Here is an 18,206-nt window from a genome sequence, read left to right as displayed (position 1 = left end):
AAGACTTAATGGGAGTCGTGTTGTGTTTTAATTCCATAGGCATTAATGAGCCCAGGTTTGTGGGATGAGTCAGATCCTGGCAGGTTTAGTTTTCTTTGTCTCGATAGGCCTGTTAGGTCAAAGGCAGCATAAAGCCTCGTGATTTCACCGAGGAGTAGACTAGTGGAAAGGGGCTGAGATTTCAACCACAGGAATCATGTACGTCAGGAAAAACTGTGGGCAGCACGTCCATCACTCTTGAAGTGGGTTTCCTGAAATAATTAGAACACCTTTTTTGAGGGATCAACTCAACGTCCATCCTTCTCTCTGAAACACCTTAAAACAAGCTGCTTGCTGTAGGAATGGCAAGCAGTGGCTGAGATGACATATGGCTGTCCCTCCCGCTCTCTGCTTGTAAAGAGAAGCTCTTCAACCCCCACCCCCTTATCATTTGTTGCCTATTATATAGAGCAGCGCTCTTTAAAAAAATTTTTTTTAATTAATTTTTTATAGAGAGGAAGGGAGAGGGATAGAGAGAAACATCGATGAGAGAGAAACATCAATCAGCTGCCTCCTGCACACCCCCCACTGGGGATGTGCCCGCAACCAAGGTACATGTCCTTGACCGGAATCGAACCTGGGACCCTTCAGTCCGCAGGCCGATGTAGAGCAGCCCTCTTTTTAAGGGTCTTTTAAGAATGGTTTAACTGAGTGAAGAAGAAAGTAACCTAGCAAACTAGTGTTTTCCAAAATCTTAGCAGTAACGACTCTGGGTTACTGCCATGAGCTTTAATCGACTAAATCTAATATTCGCACACTGGCTATCTTATAAAACTTACCCAAGTCATGAAGCAGTGAAAATACAGCTTTGGCACAAAAAGTCTCTTTCAAACTTTGTTGGGGCCACCTCACTCCTTTTCTGTAAGGTTCAAGAAGCTTTCAACTCTGCTGATGTGGGTCCCCAGAAGCCCCCGCCGTGACCAGGGCTGCTGGGGGCTCTGACGCAGCGGCGTGTTTCACCCTTGCAACCTTCCATGAAGGCACCCCGTTGCCATTTTCCACTGGAGGAGGAAAATCTGTCCCCAAACTGGAAATAAGCAAAACTGTGTGTTGAACGTATATGGTGGTGTGCTGAGGAAGTTTATTGAGAGCCACTTAAGAAAAAGCATATTTTTGGAGGCCTCTCTTGCTCATTGGCTTCCTGTCGGGATAAAACCTTGTTGTTTGAAAGGCCTGAGTAATAGCATCACTTTTTCTAAACCCCTGCTTCTCAGATAAATTACTTGTTATTTCTGTGGTCCACCTCGGACAACTCAGGGAAGATGGTTCTGACTGTGGGACCTCCGCATTGTCCAGCTCTCCGAAAACACGCCGGTGTTGGCACGAAGCAGCCTGGCTACTTCCAGAAAGGTTCCTTCCCCCAAAATGGGAGATACAGACTTGTTTCTCAGTCACTTCATGTCATGCACTTGCTAATTCCCTAGGTAATGAGTCATAAACTTGAAACACTCTCAAAATCAGTGTGTCTAAGAAAAATTTTCCCCTAACACTTTTATGACGTCGCTCAGTGAATAAGTGTTTGTCATGTGGGTTCCCTGCTGAAAACTGGTCAATGACTGAGCTGCAGGATAAAGTCCCAACCACTTCACCTGATACCCTAACTTTATCAGCTGGTCTCTGCCCGGTCGTCTGCCCCTGGGTGTGAGGCCACTGCAGACCAGCTGGGCCACATACATAGTTCCTGATCGTTCTTACCCTGGGCTTTGTATTTGTTTTTGAAACATCCGTTTCTTGGAGCAGAAGACTCAAAGCACTTACAGGATTTAGGAAATGCAACTAAGTTTTAAACATGTGTTTCCCAAAAGGGCAGTGGATCCTTTCCCCTTTTTTTTTAAAAAAATACATTTTATTGATTTTTTACAGAGAGGAAGAGAGAGGGATAGAGAGCTAGAAACATCGATCAGCTGCCTCCTGCACACCCCCCACCGGGGATGTGCCCGCAACCAAGGCACATGCCCTTGACCGGAATCGAACCCGGGACCCCTGAGTCCGCAGGCTGACGCTCTATCCACTGAGCCAAACCGGTTTCGGCCCTTTCCCTTTTTTTATAGGCTATTTATTCCTAAGTGCATCCGAATAAAGTTTTGAAGCTTGCCCCCAAAAGTGTTTCTCAATGTGGGATCCAAATTTGAAACATTTTCCTAAAATATACAGTAAATACCCCTTCTCCCTCCGTCTGGAAGTATTATGATGTTTCTCTGGACTTCTCCAGAGCCTAGCTTTCTGTCCCTCTTTCTGGTTGATGTGCTGGAATTTGTGGGAAGTCAGATGGGCTGATTTATGAATTTGAGATTTCTGGTCTGATTTAGCAGTCACCGGTAGACCTATCTCTGTGTCCTGTTCCTTCCCTCCACTCCCACCTGTCGTGGGTATGGCTCAGTCACTGTGGATTCCCTGCTTCCCTGACATGATGGCTAGTTTGGAGATGGGGGTGAACAGGTATAAGACAAATCATAGCCATAAGGAGTCGGTGTTTTTCAGCTTCCCAGGTGCCATTTGAACTCTCCATTTAGCTCTCCATCCCTGGTTAGTGCTACTCTTGAGTGTGTTGACTAACTGAAAGCTACTAATGTTGCTGCATGTGTATTAACAGCTTGACAATGGAGTGGACGCACAGAATGGATGGTTCTTTGGGACTTACTGGTCCATGGAAACCCACTCCCTGCCTGGCCTAGATTCTCCACTGGCCAGTCCTCTGGAATAACGCAGCGCAGCCTACCCAGACTTAGGAGCCTCGCTCACAGCTTGAATTCTAGACCCGCCTTGGATATCTAGTGCTTAGCTAGCCGGTCCTTGGCTGCTTCTCTCTGTGAGAGCCACAGCTTTGGGCACTGGGCATAGAGGCGCCCACTCTGCCATGGCAGTACCTCACACGCTACAGCTCGGAGCCTGTGTTTCCAGCAGGGCTTGGCCCTGGCTTGCTGACGTGGTCTCTTAAAGATGAAGGAAGGGTGAAATCCTGCTTTCTTCACAGCCAAACATCCTGGGAAGGAGAGCTAATCTTGAGTGCAGTTTTCATAGGACTTTAAAGCTTTTTAGCCGTCCCCCTTTTAAAATCTACATGAGAACTTTGCATTTAGAATCTTCCCTGGGAAGATTTAACAGTGGCTGTTAAAATGGTATTCACCCTCCTCCCGCCTTCCCATCCGCTCTTCCCACAGTCTTGTTCTCCCTTATCTCGCGCTTTCCAAAGTGGCGGGACTGCTGAGGAGTAAAGAAAGATCTCATAGCTCTCACGGCATGGTGCTCTACGTGCAGGAACGCTCCTGTACTTTTCCTGCCCCAGCCCCCCCCTATGGGATGGTCCGTATCCCTGCATAAACAGTAAGCTCTGGGAGGACAAGAGCCCTGTCCGTCTTGTGTGCCTTTGTCTCCCACCATCGCGCACGGCGCCTGGCACACACATCCTGTGCCTGTTTGTTCCTGGATGAAAGAATCGGGGTGTGAGCTCTCTGTTCAGAGACCTTCAACTCTCCCACTCCAATGATTGGCCAGGCTTTCAAAACCATCCCAGCCTTTCCCAGTCCGTGGTCCAAGACTGGTCTTGCTTTCCCTTGGGCACAAGTCTGAGCATTTTTGGCTGCCTTCGTGGTGGTGCAGTATGGACAAGGGTTAAGAAACTCTGGAGCCAGACTGCCTGGCTCAAATCCTAACCATACCACTTACCCGGGATGTGATCTTAGATGAGTTTCTTATCCTCTCTCTGTCTCACCTGCCTTCTAAATAAAGTGGAGATAATGCTAGTGTCCATCTCCTAGTGTTAACCCATCTCATAGTGTTAACATATTTGAAGCATTTAGAATAATGCCTCTCATGTTAATGGGGGCTGTGGAGATGATGGTGAAATCATTAGTCCGTTCTATTTCTAAAAGAGTTGTCATGTGACACTCCTCCCCCTACTTTTTTTTTTTTTTTTGAAACCACTTCCCATTTCAGTGTTTGCAGCTTTTAGTCTGTGATGACCCATCGATCTTAAAACGAATGCTAGTTTTGTCATGGTTCCAGCTTAGGTTTGCTTATATAATGAATTTGCTTTAGAGTCAAATAAAGCAAATGCGTTATATAATTATCAAATAAATGTTTTTGTTTTGTTTTAAGGAAAAGAAGGAAGTAGATGATAGATCTTTCACCATAAGTTGTAGCCAGAGTGGTGGTTGGGTGTAGTTTTCAAACGCACAGCATGATTTGGCTTCCTCCAAATCATGCTGTGCGTTTGGCTTTCACCACCCGTGGGATGGTGGCGTGGACGGTGGTTAAGGTCTGGCCTTGACACTGGACACAAGTAGCTCTGCCCTTTAAATTGTGACCTTGAGAAAAGTACTTAACCTTTCAGAAGCTTGGTGTTGTTTTTCGTTGTTGTTGTTTGTTTTTTTAATGCCTATCTCACCGGGTAGAATAAAATGAAATAATGTATGCACAAATTTTAGCTCAGTGCCTGGCATATAGTAAGTGTTCAATAAAAGGTGTTTATTATTATTATTATTGGAATCTTTAGGAGAGATTGGAATTAGAGGTGGGATAATGACTATCCTTTGGGATTCTCCTATAAGTTGTTCAAGAAAAATTGGGTTTCTACCAAAGGGTGGGAATGGAAGTCTTAGGACTATTATTTCTCTGAATTTTTTTTCTTTCTTTATCTGCTTTCTGAAGGTTTTAATTTTTCATCCTCTGGAAGAGAAGATGTAGATGTGAGGACACTAGGAAATGGTAAGATTGCAACAGTATCACTTGACTAGAACTTTCAGATTATCACTATAGCTTACCGTAGTCACTTACTCAAAACCGAAGTGGGTGGAGCCCAGAGCTTCTCTCCAAGTGAGAAAGCTTTGTGGATTATGGAGCTATCTTTATAAATTATATAATTGTTAAGTTTTAACTGGAGTCATTTCTTCAGAGGCCATTTTTATTGCATGCCTGTAGGTTACAATGGATTCTGTTAGTGGTCGTTTAGATTTTATTTTGTAATTAACACAGGCTTGCTCGTGGACCTTCGGGAAAGCAGTCTCTTTCACATATTGCCTGTACTGGGGTTTAGCAGCCCCCAAAAGCCCCTTAATTCTTTTCACACATTCTTCCCTCCCCAGAGGTAGCTGAACTTTCAGTCCCCTGGGGCCCACCTCGTGTTTCACACCTCCTAACCCTCTTGCGTCCGCCCGAACGTTAACTCCATCCACACGTTTCTGTTTCATGGCGGGGCGTGTGCTGCAGGAAGGCCCTTTGCAATTGAGCTGGTGAATCCTCGTAGAGTGCGTTTCACTGCACAGGAAATTAAGGAACTTCAGCAGGTAAACCACTTCATGGCATGGAAATCGTCCTGTTGGTGCCACTCTGTGACTGACCTGGAGCTGCTAATTGCTTTTCTTTTTCTGCTGCTACAGAAAATTAATAGCTCGTCCAACAAAATCCAAGTCCGTGACTTGCAGCTTGTCACAAGGTAAGGGCAGGCTCACCGGAGGTCATTGCAAAAGTATGTATCTTTTCAGAGCATATATCTGATAAGGGAATTACATCCAGGATATATTCAGACAAACGTTGCTTGCTTGCTTTATTTATTTGTTTGTTAGTTTGTTTATTTATTTATTTATTTATTTTAGAGAGGCACTAGGACATATGAAAGAAGGTGAAGAAGAAAAGACCAAGACCTATAGTGCCTTAATATGGACAAATAAAGCCATACGGAAGGAAGACATTGAATTTCTGAATGACATGAAGGTAGCTAAGTGCCCTGATTCTTCTTATTTTATTTTTCTACTGCCTATAAAAGAGTCCTTTGTCTTCTCGTTTGTTACCAGCAAATCATAGAGCATGGGCATTGGGGACTGTGAGACTTGGTTTCAAATCCTGGCTCTGCCATTGACTAGTTGAATGACTGGGCAATTCATCTAACCCGTCTGAGAGGCAGTCTTGCTAGTGATGACGAGCCTGCGTCTGAGGACAGATGCCTGGGTACAAACCCTGGATCTGCATTTCTTAGTTGTGTGACTTTGGACAAGTCACTTAGCCTCTTCAATTTCTCCATCTATAAAATTAGAATTAAATGAGTTTATAGTCCCATAAGTCACCTAGACCAGTATCTGACACATAGAAAACACTCACCAATGCTACTGTTGTATTTTGACTCCTGGACAAAAGAAACATAAACTACATAAAACATGTTATAAATAAACAGAACAGCGTAATGTGTAGAGCACATTTTTGTGTGTGTGCCCCATGCTAGGTTTTCCTTCACATGAGCATGACATTATAAAGGGTCTGCCAGTTCGTTTGAATATTTCTTCCCATTCGCCCCCACCTCTTCCTATAAAGAGAATTTACTTTCACACACAAGAAATGAGACTAAATGGGCACAAACATGCTCATACGTAGTTATCAGGACATTATTTACATGGGCAATATTTTGTAATAATCTGGATGACCTGCTAGAGGGGATTGGTTTAATCTTATGGCTTATCTGTATGAGGGACTATTACTAGCCAGCTGTTAGAAATTATGTGGTAGATGAGTATTTGTTGACAAAATTGGAAATGGTCCTGACAAATGGTAAGGGGAGAAGAACACACACACTCAGTGTGTGTACACATATGTGTGACTATGTAGAAAACAAATCGGCAAAGGGTATCTTAAGTAGGACTTATACTTATGAAAAATACAAACCCCCAATAGAGAAAAAAGACAAAGGATACGAACAAGCAGCTGAAAAAAAGAGCAACTCCAGATGGTCAAGAACCGTACAAAAAGTTGTTCCACCTCCAGACTGAAGTAACCGTAAGACCATCACTTTACTCCTCTGAGACTCATAGCACCTGTTGGTTGGGGCAGAGGAAAAGGATCGTGGCATACATTCAGTAGAAATGTAGAGTGTTTCAGCCTTTTTGGGAAAACCATGTGGCAGTGACTGTAAAAATTAAAAAATACACTGGTCTCCTACCCAGCACATCTACTACTGGCAGTCTGTCCTGAAGAAATAAAACCCCAGGGCTTAAAGATGTGTGCATCAAGGGTATTTGTCCAAAGTGTCAAAAATCAACAATAACAAAACTGGAAAGAAAATGAATTTCCTTTAATAAGGAAATGGTAGAACAAGTTGGAATATGATACAGCCATTTAAAAAAACTGAAATAGGAAAAAGATAAAGGTAGGTCTACATCTATGACTTGCAGGAACACCCATGGCATGATGAGAAAAAAAGTGAAGTGCAAAATAACGTTTATAGGCTGAGTGCTTTGGGGGAAACGCACCTGCTTATAGAAGTTGATCTGTACAGTCAGGGTAGACTAGATCATCCCCAGTTCTCAGGTCCTGTGATTCTGTGTTTAAGGCCTTTTGGCTTTTGGCCCTGTTATCGAGGGCCTTCAGGATGATAGTTGTAGCATAGATAAGCTATCTTTAAGGTTGCAGAACAAACTGTTAAGCCTCTGTTTCATGCCACGTGTACAAGTCATTCAGAATGCTGTGGGGAAAGTAAACTCATTTGGAAAATAGATTTAGCGTTTGGAGGTAGCTGTAGAGTTCATTCAGAAATATTGCTGAAAGGTAATTTTTATAGGTACAGCCTAAATAGGTAAAGGGTCTGTTTTAATGATCCACAGCCCAAGTGGACTGTTGGGATCAGAGGATACGTGACTTCTGATAATTTTTTTAAGTGTTAGAGTTAAAATAGTTTTCAAGTATTCCTATTGGTATAAAAAAGATAAAAACGGAGGTATTACCCCATTCTGAGAAAAAAGTCACTTCAGATTTATTACTCTTCTCCTCTTTTTTTTAAGGGCAACCTACTTCCAAGGAGGAAAAATCATTTGTGTGTGTTTCTGAACATTCAGCAGTCTGGGGACATCAGAGTGTAATGTTAGAGTAGGTGATTGGTTTCCTTTTGCTGCTAAAAACAGTCAGACCAAAAATGACACATGAGTGTGTGTTGATCTGAGTGTTATTGCAGAGGTATTTCCATTGACTGGCTCATGGGTCAAAGCCCTGGGAGTGATGAAAGTTATGGAAACGGCGATGAGTATTCATTAAATAGTTGCTCATTTAAAGGTACTCTAAAGTAGAGACCACATCGTTCCAGATTCCTTAAAAGTTCTGCCTTGTCCTTCTTTTGGTCTTACTGGCCAGAGGAACAAAACTGGAAACAAAATGAATTTCCTTTGATAAGGAAATGGTAGAACAAGTTGGAATATGATCTAACTATTTAAAAAGAAACTAAAATAGAAAAAAGATAAAGATAGGTCTACATCTATGACTTGCAAGAACAAATCTTATGAATGTCAGACCTTACGAAGACAGCTTATCTTGTCAGAACAAAGTGCTATTAACATGAAAGAATTATTGAATCATCAAGCCCATGACTTAGTCACAGGGATATAAAGTGTAGGAAATAGAGTGAATAATTTTGTGATAACTGGGTATGGTGCCAGGTGAGTACTAGACTTATTGGGGGGAACCACTTCATAAGTTATAGAAATCTCTCACCACTGTGCTGTACACCTGACACTAATATAAGATTGAATGGCAACTGTAATTGAAAAAAATAAAACAGGAAAAAAGCCCTATGAGTTAGGAGGGCCATTGACTCATTGCTCTGATAAAAGCAGTCACACAACTTAAAGTGTAGTTGTTGTCAGAACTTGTTCTTGTCTTTCTTGGTGGAGAACTTGATGGGGTGGGGGGCGGGGGAGGGGGTAGGAACCAGACCAAAATATTTCTTAGTATGGCTTCAGGCACTCTTATCATGTAAATTAGAAAGGAGTTGTTCCAACAAGAAATGGCAGAGGACTCAAGTTCTTACGAACCTACATTTCTGGTTGTACCCAATACCTATTTTTAAAACTTGGAATTAGTTTGCTTTTTATAATACTAACCTCTGTTTCTTCATTTATATCTCGTGACATAAAAGGAATTCTCTAATTGTGAGGAAAACAAGCCTGTGTCCCTAAAAAAATCTGAATTGTAAAACGACATGCAGTATTGTTATTCTCAAGTAACTTGACTGGGCCAACAAAGAGTAAGAGGTCCTGCTTTATTGCACACTCTTACTTGTCTTTATGTGGAAACACCACCCTAAAATTATGATGCAACTGCTGATTTTTCAGATGTGTCCTTTCTTGTAACCAAAAAAAATAACCCCGAGTAGGTGTACAGTTCTATCTAACACATGCACACTGCCTGTACACACAGGGAGGCCGAAATCCCGCCTTCGAAAACTGCCGCTTCTCACCCCAGCCTGAAATCTCCACTACTAGGTTATTTTGTTGGGTTAGGGAAAAAGTGGTAAGAATATGTCTTCTAGAAGAGCTGTTAACGTAAAGGGCAGGTTCCTAATCCTATATAATAAGAGCCTAATATGCTAAATGTCCCGTCATCTGGTCGTCCATTCAACCAATCAAAGAGTAATACGCTAATGATATGCTAAGGCCGCTCAACCACTCACTATGACATGCACTGACCACCAGGGGGCAGATGCTCTAACCTGTAGGTTAGCTTGCTGCTGGGGTCCAGCCGATTGGGCGAGTGAGACAGGCGGACATGCCCTGGAGCCCTCCCGCGGCCCCTCCCCAGCTGGCCAACCTCCCGTGTCCTTTCCTGGCCCTGATCATGCACCAGTGGGGTCCCTCTGCCTGGCCTGCGCCCTCTCGCAATCCAGGCTGAGGGACCCCCCTCCCCTGAGTGCACGAATTTCATGCACTAGGCCTCTAGTGGTTAAATATTAGAGCAAAAGGGACTTTGGGGAACATTGACTTCAAAGCCTTTTCTGGTGCACTGGGGCCCAGAAAGTGAGTAAGTATGGATGAGGCTATGAGAAGTCCAACAGAGCGTGAGCCTTTACCATACAGTTTATTACGGTATTAGTTAGTTTCTACCATGACAGGGATAGGTGGGGTCCTCTAAAGAAAACATGTGTGGTGAGCCAAAGATGACAAAGGAGGTGCTAACAGGAGCTTCAGTGGGCAGCAAAGCTGACTCTATAGTTGTGTATCACATCCTCCTCAGGACTTAAAGATCGACCAGAAGACACCTCTGCGGGTCCTGCACCGGAGGCCCCTGGCTGTAAGAAGTCGCATCATTCACTCCATGGAGACGTGCTATGTGGATGAGCATCATTTCCGCCTCCAGCTGAAGACTCAGGCTGGGACGTATCCTTTCACCTTCCGCACAGCAATGATCTAACCCCAACCCTCGTGGAAGAGTTCATGCTGCCCTAGAAAACAGGTTCAAAGGATCTAGGAGGGTGGGCAAAGGGTTAGGTTGGAGAAGATTTTTTTGTTTTGTCTTGTTGGAGTGTTTTTCCCCTCATTAAATTTGTATTTTTCAAAATGCCATTTTAAACCATGAGGCAGCAGCCAATTCAAAGTGCTGTAGTCTTAGCTTTAGTGTACTTTTCAAAGGTGCTCTTAGTTTTTGTTTCTTGGTTTTATATTATTTTGTGACCTAGCATGAAATGACAAAATGCCTTCTAACTAGTATAAGATTAATGATATACGTATGGATAGAAGAGGGAAAATGTTAATTTTTAATCACCAAATAGCATTTGCACTAGACTGCTGTAATTAGTCTGCCTCTCCTTCCCCACCAACCTCCTCACCTCTCTGTCTCCCCTGTCCCACCCTATGAGTGACCAGGGTTTCCCCCTCAAAAACAGGCATAGGTTACTTCTAAAATCTCCAAAGTTTTTACCATTTAGAACAAGGGGTAGTCTATTCAGTGGGCAGCTCTTCGTATCTCTGCTATTTGGAGCATATCTGCCCATTATAGATGGCATGTGGATGGGATTTCAAAGAAATTACAGGTTCTTAAAAAAAAAAAATCCTTTCTACCTAATCCCAGCTTTAGTTTTGTGTGCTAGGAGCAATGCAGTGGTATTTTGGAGAAGCTAAGATCTTTTTTAATCTCATCAGATGTTTTTAGAACTAGCCATGTACATGTAACTTAAGGCATTAGCCAAGACAGACTGGCAAAGCTTTAGATACCATGTGGTTATACCCAGAAATATATGTTTTTCACAGATATTGCTCATTTGACTTACACTTCATCCCTCAGGATATGATTAAGAACCATTCTGGACCTTATAATTGATTTTGGGTCATCTCCCTCATCAATGCTACTCAGAAGTGGCATTCTCTAAAGAAAGTGAGAGCCAAAGAATGATAGTTGTTAAGTAATTATGAGTTTAGCAAAGAAGATAGTTACACATCTTATGCTTGAGTCAAAACATTTGGTGAAACTTGAGTGAATAAACTTTCACAAAGTGAGGGGGATATATCAGCATATTATGCTGTTATTTTTTTTTTTATTCATCATCTGAGAACAAACTTATTTTTCCTATTCAAATCATATTAAATTTTATACCAAGTGCTAGTTTATGGACAGCAACGAAATGGTGAATGAATTTTTACTGAATGCTGGCAAAAACGTATCTTTCAGATAAAGATTATCAAGGTTGTAGTAGTCCTGTGTAAGCAATGTTAATATAATCTTATTAATAACTAATTCTAGGATTAGTCATTGACTTCAAAATTTGAAGACCTATGAGTAAAGCACAAAGTGGCCCCTGTAAAAAAAAAAGAGAGAATTTACTTAATCCTTTTGCTAACCATGTTGGCAAAACAACTAGAATTTAGGTCCTCTGATAACCCTTTTGAAGGGCCTTCATCAAGACTAAATCGTCTTCCTGTCCCTCCCATCCCATTGTCCCTGTGTCCCTGGGTCACATTACAAGGAAAGCCGTCACTGAGGTCACTCTGGGGACTCTGGAAATCTATCCGATGGCAGATACTGGCTGCCATTATTGAAAAATGGGACAAGAAAGATGTCAAAATGGAACTTGTGGCAAAGAAACAATAGCTGAGATATTTTAAAAAATTATATATATAGCATTTATCTACAGCTGATTGTGAAAACCCATACCCAAACCTTGACACTTGGAGATGAGCTAAAGAAAAAAGAAAATGATGACTCTTGGTAAGTTTGATGTAAACACAAGTCGTAGGTCCTGATGTTGGCTGCTGGGCGGGTAGGACCCAGTTTGTGCAGCCTAATTTCTGAGACACACATCACAAGCCACATCTCAGAAATAACCTCTCTTGTAACAGTCCTACTTTTGTTATTTCTCTTTCATCGATCAAATCTCACCAAACCATTGGTACTGCATGGCTGTCCTATGTTTCTCCTTAAACAAACCCCAGCTACATTAAAGAGTTTGTACATGGAGACTTTGGGAGAACCAAGCCGAACCTTGGCTCTCTGATGAATGTGACTGCAGACATTCTTGAGCTGGACGTTGAGGTAAACCATTTTATCGTGGAAATGCCCATGTGCACCTTGAATTCAGAGTTATGCTTTTTTTTGGCATTAAGCCAAATAGTACTGCTTACCTTAAGAGGTGTTTTGAAAATGATCAAAATCTCACAATAGCTTTATATTGCAGGGAGGGTCTATCTTGGAATTTTTATGTCTTTAAAAAACCCCACAAGATCTCATTTATGACCCTTGCAAAAATATATAGCTAACTTCTTAATTGTTCTTTACATATGGCATGAGATCTAAACCCTTAAACCAAGCAAAGAAATGAAGTTGTAAGTGCCTTTCATATGTCCTATGGATTCTATAGTTCATTCCCATAGCAATTTTGTCTTTTATAGAATTTAAGGCAAACTACTGAGAAATGTATGTTCAGGATAGGGGTAGAAAATGGATTGAACCCATGGTTATTAATAAAAGCAGTTCTATAAGGGAACCCTCTGATGTGGTCCAAATTCTCCACTCTTATAATCTGAATTGAAACAAAGTTAAATTTGTAAGTAATTAGAACAATGGACAGACTGGATCTTTCAGGAAGTTCTCCATCAATATTTTTCTCTTTTGAGCAGCAGTAGGTATTGAGTCACAAGTTGTGCTCCTTGACAAGTATCCCATTAGGAATACAGCCCCTTCCCACCGCCACAACAAACATTTTAGGAGATGCTAACATTTCGTACTTGGGAATTGTACCTGATATAAAAAGTGGGTAGAATTGCCCAGTGTGAAAGCAGCTATGGCAATCAAGTGAGCCCTGGAACATTATTACCTCACCAGCAGGTCTCCTGAGTGCTTTCAGGTTGGATCTCATACAGCTCAGCCAGTGACAGCATCTTCAAGGTTGCAGGTAGCCTCCTCAGGGAAACCGTCATTCTGTCAATCCATCTGTTAAAGAAAATCCCAGTTGCATTGTCTTCTTTACCTTGCTTCTCAGAACAGCTTAGGAGTGTCAGAAGAGCCACAGGCCAGTGTTTCTCAGCCCTGATTGTTCAATAGAACCACCTGTAGAGTTTTTCAACATTACAACATACCTACCCTCCCCGGCCCTCAACACATACAAGATTGTGAGCAGTGATGTTTAGTTTTCAGGCTTGAGAAACTACCCGTTAACTTACGTATGGGTGTTGGGTATATGGCTATATCCTCAAACAGAACCCAATTATTTCCTTGAGATTTATAAAAGAACACACGCACATGTGCAATAGTTATTTGGGGTTTTCTAATATTTTCTGAATATGGTATGTGAAGTGACTCAGATTAATTTGAAAATCATTTTTAGCAAATGAGTTCAAGTTTTAAAGTTTAAGTCTCAAACAACACAGGTACAGTGGATTTTTTTAAAGAAACTTTCCCTTAAATTGAGCCCTCGAGGGTAGTTAAGACAAAGTGCAATTTCGTACTTCTAAGGCCTGGAATGTGGCACAGAATAGTCTGGTACTATAATTTCATTATGATTTGAAGCTCAAGGTTTTGTTTTAGAAGAGCCAGACCAGGGTGAGTAGAAATATGGGAACATGAAAATGACCAGAAGAATAAAAGTGGCTGAGACTTCTCAGAGAAAATAGGTATTGCCACCTGAACTTGTTTGTTAGTTACCCATAAATAACATTAAAATTTTTAAGTGTACTCTAGTCTATCAGTCAACAGGCACAATGAATAACCAGCTGAGTAACAGAATGCTCAATAAATTCAGCAACAGACTGCAGGCCCAAGAATCCCAGGTCCCAGAGGGTTCTAGAGTGTTAAATTGCAGTCACTGGCTCTTTTCTTCAAATGCAGTTTCTTCTGTTATAGTATACTAGAGGCCCGGTGCACGAAATTTGTGCACTGGGTGGGGGAGGGGAGCCCCTCAGCCCGGCCTGCGCCATCTCGCAGTCTGGGACCCCTCGGGGGATGTCTGGGATCTCTCATTCCTTACCACCTGCCTGCTTGCTCCTTACCCTTTTGCACTCGGATGTCGAGTGTGACTCGACACGCTTAGCATTAAATCCCGAGTAGAATAAAGGAATCGAGAAAAAAGCAAGCGAGTGCAAAGGGTTAATGCTTGGCTCACTGTTCCTTAGCGGCAGGCTCCTTATAGCTTGGCTGGCTGCTCCTTAGCACTGCCACAGAGGCAGGAGAGGATCCCATTTGGTTGTTCGGTCGTTCCGCCTTAACAGTCACTTAGGCTTTTATTATATAGACTAGAGGCCTGGTGCACGGATTCGTGCACATTGAAAGGAAATTAATTAGAAGGTGGCTGGCAGGACGGGACTGGGCGAGATGGGCCAGACATGCCCTGGAGCCAGCCTCCCTGGATGGCTGCACCTGGGGTGGTGCTGGGGCTCGAAGGGCATCTGCGGAGTGAGCGGGGTCCTCCCAGCAGGTGGAGTCTCTTGGCCTGGCCTGTGGGGACTAGGCCAAAACCGGCAGTCGGACATCCCCCAAGGGGTCCCAGAGTGCCAGAGGGCATTCTGCAAAGTTGTTGTCGCTCGGCAGCTCCTGCATTGAGCATCTGCCCCCTGGTAGTCAATGCGCGTCATAGCTACCGGTCTGTCGGCTGGTTGGCCAGTCGCTTAGCTTTAGATTAGAAATCTTAACTTACACAGCGTCACCAGCAATTGCTTCCTAGAACAGGAATATGTTTTAATGACTTGTTTTCTTCCTTCCAGTCTGTAGATGTTGACTGGCCCCCTGCTCTGGACGACTAGCTTTCAAGTTTCGAAACGGAGTAGGGTTTTCGTGGCCCGACATGGACGTCCATTCAGCATACATTGTAAAACGGCTGTTTATCCACCATAAGGGTATCTTGGCAACTGTTTGGATCATGTTGATCTATTTATTTTTAAACTTGTAACATCTCAGGATCCATATACAGTATGTGTAGAATGTGTGCTACATTGGTCTAAGGATGTCTTATGATTTTTCTTGTTCCCTCACCAACCCCCACAAGTCCAGCTAGGAATTATGAAACCATTCCCTATATTCATTCTTCCATTTAGAGAGGCGCACAAACAGGATACATTTTCTGATAATCTTAAGAAGCTGTAATTTGTTTCAGCAAAACTTCCCTTCACAAGAGAATTACCACCTTTAAAATCATGTTCTAAATTTTTAAAACAATGTTGATAAGTTATGTCTATATTTATGCAGCACAGTATCTTATAATAAGATACCAAATGCAAATCTGACACCATTAATATTTTTCCCAGTAAGCTTCTAGCAAGCTATTACCAATAGAAGTACTCTTGGTGTGATTTGTCACAAATGCTAATGACTTCAAATTACTCTTTTGACAATCTAAAATTGTCAATGCCTTTCCTCAAGAGGGAAAGTAAAACCTTAGGAATCGAGGTAAGAGACTTTAATAAATCTTTTAAAGAAGGAGACACAAGTGCCTTCAATAACTTCATTGCCAGGGATAAGATTTTGAAAAATTGAGATTGCCAAATAAAGGTAAGCTGATACTATTCTAGAGGGCTTCAATATATTACCTAACCTCAAACATCCTCATCAGGTAGACAGGATATTATCATCTCCACTTTATAAATATGAAAACCAAAGATAGCAGTTAAATGATTTACCTAAAATTGTTAGTTACTTCCATGTCTAAGACCAAAACTAAAGTTTCCTGGTCTGTAGGCCCTTTCTAGTAAACCTATTATTGAGCACATACTGTGTGAAGGAGGCAGTTGAAGATGTCATTTTAATGCACATAACCATGAAAATTGACTTTTAGAATTTAGATGCCAACTCAAGGAGTTTACCCAAAAATAGCCCAAGTATATTTCATAGTATCTCATGATTAACATTTGCTAATAAGTTAGTCATCAGTTAGAACTATGAAGAGGAAAAAACAAGCAAAACCTAGAGAAAATGGTTGAGTCATTAAGAGAAAACTTTCAGAAAGGAGTCTCATTAAAATTTCACATGTAAGTGTCATTTCCATCACCCTGACTCAACTATCTGAGCTTCAGAACACATGTGACTTGGGTAGTATTGGGTTACCCAATTTCCTATTTCTCCATTCCACATAATTCACAGATACTAAGATGTATTATTTTTAAAATTTTTAAAATATATATATGTATTTTATTGAGTACAGAGAGGGAGAGGGAGAGAGAGATAGAAACATCTTCCTCCCTTCCTCCCCACTTACTGGGGATAGAGCCCAAAACCCCAGCACGTGACTTGATCAGGAATCAAACCTCAACCTGCTGGTTCATAGCTCAATGCTCACCCACTGAGCCACACCAGCCTGACAAGATGTATTATTCACTTCAGAAATCAGGAAAATGGTTTTTCATGAAATTTCATTATGTGAATAATAGCAAATAATTTTTTTTCATTATTTTCAATAAGCCAGAAAATGAGAAAGGGATAATAGAAATAAACTTTTGATAAAAAGGTAAGAACTTTTGTGTGAATGTTTCTCAGTTTCTGGGGAAATTTTGCTACAAAAAGACATTTAAATAATGTGGGGAGCTAGTCTTTTGCATGTTTTTGGCTTGTCTTTGAATTCAGTGGATCTGCAAAATGGAAGAATTCAGAACCTCCTTAGCTAAGCATAAATTAGAAGACTTCTATTTCTTAAATTTTTATTCCTGAGGTTATGCAAAATTTCGAGCAAAGAGTAAATTTTAGTTGTAAATACTCATTTCAAATGTTCATATAATAATTATGAGATAGAGGCTAAATTAATATAGGTTTTTATGCAAAACTGAAAACATTAAGTAATGAGAATACTATAGTTGCACTTTTGCCTGTATAAAAATATTTTAAAATTAGTTTTGTGATCTGTTATAGCTTTGTTTAAGTCTTTTAAATAACAGTTAGTGAAAGGACCTTTTGTACTTAGCATCTCTTTGTCCCAAATATAGTCTGTGGTTTAGTTTAGGAAAAACATCAACTCTAAATACCTGGAAAAGTAAAAATAAATAAAGTTGGTAAAATTAAAAATTTCCTAAATAAGATAACTACTTACATTTGTAAATTATGTGAAATAAACTTAGAAGTTAAACTTCCATTTCCAAAGAGAAAAACTCTTTACTTAGGTAGATATTTTCTTTTGGAGCTTCCTTCTTTGATTTTTAAGTTCATATAAAAGAATGAACTTTTGAGGTAAGCTTTTCTGAGTTGATTTTTAAAAATGGTACCTTTTTTTTTATTATGAAAAAATACTTTCAATTTCAAATTTACAGGAAAGTTGCAAGAAAAGTACAAAGAAACTTTTTTCCTGAACCATTGAGCCAGTGATGCCCTATCACCCCAAACACATTAGTGTGTCATTCCTATAAGCAAGGACATTGTTCTACTTCATTCATCACAATATCATGATCAAAATCAGGAATTAATCTGATGCTGCACAGTTTAGGGATCACAGTTTAGTCTCCACAAATCTGAAACAGTTCATCTTTCCTTGACTTTCATTATTTTAACACTTTGAAGATTTCAGGCCAATTGTCCCTCAATTTGTGTTTGCCTGGTATTTCATTAATAGACTCGGGTTGTACTTTTCTAACAAGAATACCACAGAAGAGATAATATCTTCTTCTTGCAAAAGTGTCACACAGTTTTGGCTTGTGCTGTTAACCAATGATTAGACTTCTTTCAGTTCATGAGGTAATGACTGCCAAGCTCTTCCACTCTTTTTTCCCTTTGATTAATATCTTATAGAGTGACATCAAACTTCCACTTATTCGTATTAGCATTCATTGAAGGTTTTCCACTGAATCAATTATTACAATGATTGTCAAATACTCATTTTCTAATTCCTTTTATATTCTTTGGTTGGCATTGGTAAGTTCTGTATTAGGTAGAACTTTTCCTGTGTATTCATGGCTTCCTGTTTTATTCAATGAGTTATAATTTGTTATAATTTCTAAGTACTGATTTGG

At 41.0% G+C, this 18,206-nt stretch overlaps 1 protein-coding gene across 6 annotated transcripts in view; it reads left to right on the top strand.

Annotated features, from left to right (window-relative positions):
• Window positions 1-18,206, top strand: part of PUS10 (pseudouridine synthase 10) — a 59,953-nt gene that overhangs the window by 39,655 nt on the left and 2,092 nt on the right. For 2 of the 6 annotated variants that reach the window (XM_079791784.1, XM_079791781.1), the window contains exons 12-17: window positions 4,690-4,746; window positions 5,248-5,473; window positions 5,634-5,751; window positions 10,027-10,169; window positions 12,219-12,318; window positions 14,982-17,931. In XM_079791784.1, coding sequence (XP_079647910.1) covers window positions 4,690-4,746; window positions 5,248-5,473; window positions 5,634-5,751; window positions 10,027-10,169; window positions 12,219-12,318; window positions 14,982-15,020 — 683 coding nt within the window. In that variant the 3' untranslated portion in view covers window positions 15,021-17,931. The other 4 variants (XM_079791786.1, XM_079791783.1, XM_079791782.1 and 1 more) reach the window with 4 other exon arrangements.

This window comes from Cnephaeus nilssonii (genome assembly GCF_951640355.1).
Source record: "Cnephaeus nilssonii genome assembly, chromosome: 15".
NCBI classification, from domain to species: Eukaryota; Metazoa; Chordata; class Mammalia; order Chiroptera; family Vespertilionidae; genus Cnephaeus; species Cnephaeus nilssonii.
Note: the sequence above shows the minus strand (reverse complement) of the source record. Positions and strands in the feature narration are given on the sequence as shown.